The sequence below is a fragment of the Gossypium hirsutum genome, chromosome D11, assembly GCF_007990345.1.
Source record: "Gossypium hirsutum isolate 1008001.06 chromosome D11, Gossypium_hirsutum_v2.1, whole genome shotgun sequence".
NCBI lineage: Eukaryota > Viridiplantae > Streptophyta > Magnoliopsida > Malvales > Malvaceae > Gossypium > Gossypium hirsutum.
The window spans coordinates 15,456,141-15,459,869 of NC_053447.1; the positions used below are offsets into that span (position 1 = coordinate 15,456,141).

Below are 3,729 nucleotides of genomic sequence, written 5' to 3' on the forward strand. Positions count from 1 at the left end.
TAATTTATTTATACATAGAAGAGTATTTTTATAATTTCATTAACCAAGTTGGACCCGACTAAAAGTGACATCAACTCATTTAAGGGTTTACATAATAGTATAGATATACATGAAAGAGTATTTCTGTGATTTCATTGACAAAGTTGGGACTTAGGGTCTGTTTGATTGCCAGTAAAATATTTTCCGTAAAATGATTTCTGGAAAATGTTTTACTTTTCTGTAAAATGATTTACTGAAAAATATTTTCTGGTGTTTGATTGAATCAGTGTAAAATATTTTCTGCTGTTTGACAGATTTCCTGAAAATATTTTCTGAAAAAGTTGTTTTTACATATATTAATATATATTAATAAATTTTTATATTTTAAATTGTTTTTACATATATTGCAATGATTTATTTATAATAATACTCAATTATTAAACTACAATATTAATCGTTATAAATTGAAAAAAAATACATTCTTATTATTAAACTACAATATTAATCGTTATAAATTGAAAAAAAATGCATTCTTATTAGTTGGAAAAAAAGTGAAGAGAAATGGCTAAAAGTTTACCTTTTTTTATTTTATTATTTATTAAATGGGAAGTAAACTTCATACAATACAACATTCTTGAGCAATAATTAAATTCCCAATAGACTAAACTTGTGATTAATTTGGTCAAAAATCAATCAAAGCTTAGGAGTTTGACACAATTAATTCAACCTTTCTCTATAAAATGAAGTATAAGCTTTATGGTAATCGAACATCTCTCTTAAGATCATCAAATGTTTTGTGAGAGTCAAAATTTCTAATGGTTAACCATTTACAAATGATGAAGTATTGTTGTCTAAGAGAGAGAGTAGTGATATATGTATACCATATAAACATACACTACTTTTTCTAAATGTCTGTACATATTAACAAACTTTAATACAACAATACAACTACATGTTGTTGTCTAAGAGAGAGAGTAGTGATATATGTATACCATATAAACGTACACTACTTTTTCTAAATGTCTGTACATATTAACAAACTTTAATACAACAATACAACTACATGCATGGTATTGATCCTTTACCTCCTTTTATGTATGTATATGTACTAGCTGATGTAGAATTTTAAGGGCAAGACTAACTTGAAGATTCTTCTTAAGTCAGCTCCTTCCTTCATGGGGAAAAAAATACAGAACGAAGCTTGAATGAAGAAGAAGTCTCAACAACTTCAAGCTGCGTCATGATGATTGAGAAATTCTATTATACAAGGATACACTAGATCTACGGCCTGCATCAAAAGGAAGTGTAAATATTTAGGAGAAGCAATGTTCCAATTGGAATAACAGGAACATTTAGGACCTGTGCAGGGTCTGCCTGCTCACCGAAGAGAAATAACATCAGATTATTGTCAATATACGTACAAGCAGATAATAACACTTCACAGAGAAACAATGCTTAAGCAATTTCGCTTCAATAACACTTGCCAAGGGTAAAAGCAGTTTGAGTGACGATCTAGAAGACATATAGTCCAATGATGATGCCAACGTAGTGACTGCTGCCAATCCAGAATCCTTTCCTTCATAACCTTATAAAAACAAGAAATTTTAGCACTCCTATATATTGTTCAAGATACAAAGTCAAAGTAAGATGAAAAGTTTACTTAAAAAACTATTCCATCAAGTAGCCTACCGAGACATATAGAACTCTTTTGGACTTATACAGCAACGATTTTGATTCCATCTAAGGGCCTTAAAGAGTTCAAAATTAATTGGCTCTACTCATAAAGGACTCAACATCATCCTGGTTGACATGCTTTAGCTGTGATAATTAAAACGCAACAGTTTGAACTCTTAGATTAGCCTCAATAAGCAAAATAAAAAGGTTCAAGCATCAGATAGTTGAACCAAGCGTAGCATTTTCTTTTGTGAGTTTAACCAATATTATCAGTACCTAGATCAACATAATTTGTGCACAAAGTTTTCCATTCTTTTATCTATAAATAAATTGCTGTTAAAATGTTTAACCAGTCTAAGAAGTGATTATAAACTGTTTACAAGTCTATTTCAGTCGGTGCTGTGTCCAAAGGAAATGAAATTCAAGTTGGTCACAGCTTCAAAATGCTAAATAAATTCTAATCATAACAGAACAGAGAAATTAAACATGCAGTTATGTGTTAATATAACAAACTATTTTGCAATACCAAAAAGGTAATAGCCAAAAGGATATGCAGTAATAGGTTTTACATAGGTCATAAATGTAGATGAACAAGCAAGTTTTTACAGAATCTTACCACATCGTGATAGCATCACATATAGCAAGATACTGCCCATAGAATGACCAATTGCAAGTAACTTGCCATCCTTTGGTTCACTCTTATCCTTTATGTATTCCATCTAAGATAAAAATTTTAGTTTAACAATACTCAAGTTAGTTGTCATGGCTTACGAATTGTCAGCTGGTGTATGCATCGCATAAGGGAGGCACCTCACCACAGCAGGGACGTCTTCTTCTAGGTAGTTATCAAAGTCCCAATCATACTTGGAAATAAGATCAAGTTGTTTCTGCATATCTTTTAGTGCTGTTTTTGCATATCAAAAGCACGTACTGGAGATGATCTTTCAGCTTCTTCAATTATATTTACAAGCTTTTCAATTAAATCCGTAATTTGACTGGAAAAAGCATATCTTTTTTCTGTTTTTGAAAACCTCTTATAATCTGTACCCTTACCATAAAAATCCTTCCTCTGAGAAATAGAATCTAAAGGGTCTATATATTGTCCAAAATCCATTCCTTGTGTACTCAATCCAGCACCTCTGAGTTCAATAATCCAAGTATCATATCCTTGACTGCACATGAAGCGTGCGAACGAGGACTGAACATGAATTTGCATCATCAATAGACTTAAAAACAAGAACCCCAAGAAAGCTAAAAGCCTAGAAATGACAATCCAACGGAAGAAACTCTATAAACAGAACAAGCGTAACCCCACAAAGCCATAAGCTACGAAACCACAATCCAATGGAAGAAAAGTTAAGAACATCGAGAAATACAATTAAAAGCTAAAAATTAATAACAAAAAGAAACCCATAAAAGCTATGAGGTTTAGAAAATTACAAACCCATCACGTAGAAGCTTGGAAATTGCATTAATTCACCAACAGAAATAATTCAATGAGAATGAAGAATGGATTGAAATTCGGGCATAGGGTCGGAGCGGGAAGGATTGAGGGAATTGAAATGAAGAATGGATTGGAATGGGAGAAGCCACAGAAAATGAGTAGAAATGAAAGTGGAAATAGAAAACATGCATTTCTAAAGAAAGTCTGCAAAGAAAATTTTGAAGCTGAGACGATGAGAGTGTAGAGAAGGGAATGGAAAATGTCTTACGGAAGGAAAATCGGTAAGACGTTTTCCAAAACTAAGGAAGTGATTTTACCCGTGTTTGTAAAAGGTTTTCCTTGTGGAATTCATTTTCCTCCAATCAAACACCGGAAAATGGGGAAAACCAATTCCGAAAAATATTTTCCCCTATCAAACAGACCCTTAGTTAAAGGTGACACCAACTCAGCTAAAAGTTCAAATAATAGTATAGATAGATATATACAAAAAAATGTGAGCGAAAAAAATTGTCTAATAACATTAAAATGTATAAAAAATTAAAGTAAAATTTTAGTTAAATCAATAACTAAAAGATCTTATATATGTTGGGGACATGGGTTTATATCTCAACATTTGCAATTTTTTATTGGCT

At 31.6% G+C, this 3,729-nt stretch overlaps 1 protein-coding gene across 4 annotated transcripts; it reads right to left on the reverse strand.

Moving 5' to 3' along the window:
* Positions 1-970: 970 nt before the first annotated feature.
* LOC107912486 (uncharacterized) lies at positions 971-3,516 on the reverse strand. 4 transcript variants are annotated; one of them, XM_041106246.1, is made up of 4 exons: positions 2,469-3,516; positions 2,270-2,372; positions 1,401-1,555; positions 971-1,267 (listed from the first exon to the last, which is right to left on the reverse strand). In XM_041106246.1, exons 1-4 carry the CDS (start codon positions 2,544-2,546, stop codon positions 1,208-1,210), a joined length of 396 nt encoding a protein of 131 aa, XP_040962180.1. In that variant the 5' UTR covers positions 2,547-3,516; the 3' UTR covers positions 971-1,207. The 4 variants fall into 4 exon arrangements, with proteins under 4 accessions (XP_040962180.1, XP_016696176.2, XP_016696174.2 ...); XM_016840687.2 differs by having other exon boundaries at positions 1,464-1,564; XM_016840685.2 differs by having other exon boundaries at positions 1,401-1,564.
* Between the last annotated feature and the right edge of the window lie 213 nt (positions 3,517-3,729).

Bases quoted from the DNA above. Each gene is read 5' to 3' on its own strand.
- LOC107912486 (XM_016840685.2), bottom strand. From the start codon at position 2,546: ATGCAGAAACAACTTGATCTTATTTCCAAGTATGATTGGGACTTTGAT. The intron at 2,373-2,468 runs GTGAGGTGCCTC...TTTTTATCTTAG, and splicing joins AAGAAGACGTCCCTGCTGTG to ATGGAATACATAAAGGATAA. The intron at 1,268-1,400 runs GTACGTATATTG...CTTTTGATGCAG, and splicing joins TGAAGTGTTATTATCTGCTT to GCCGTAGATCTAGTGTATCC.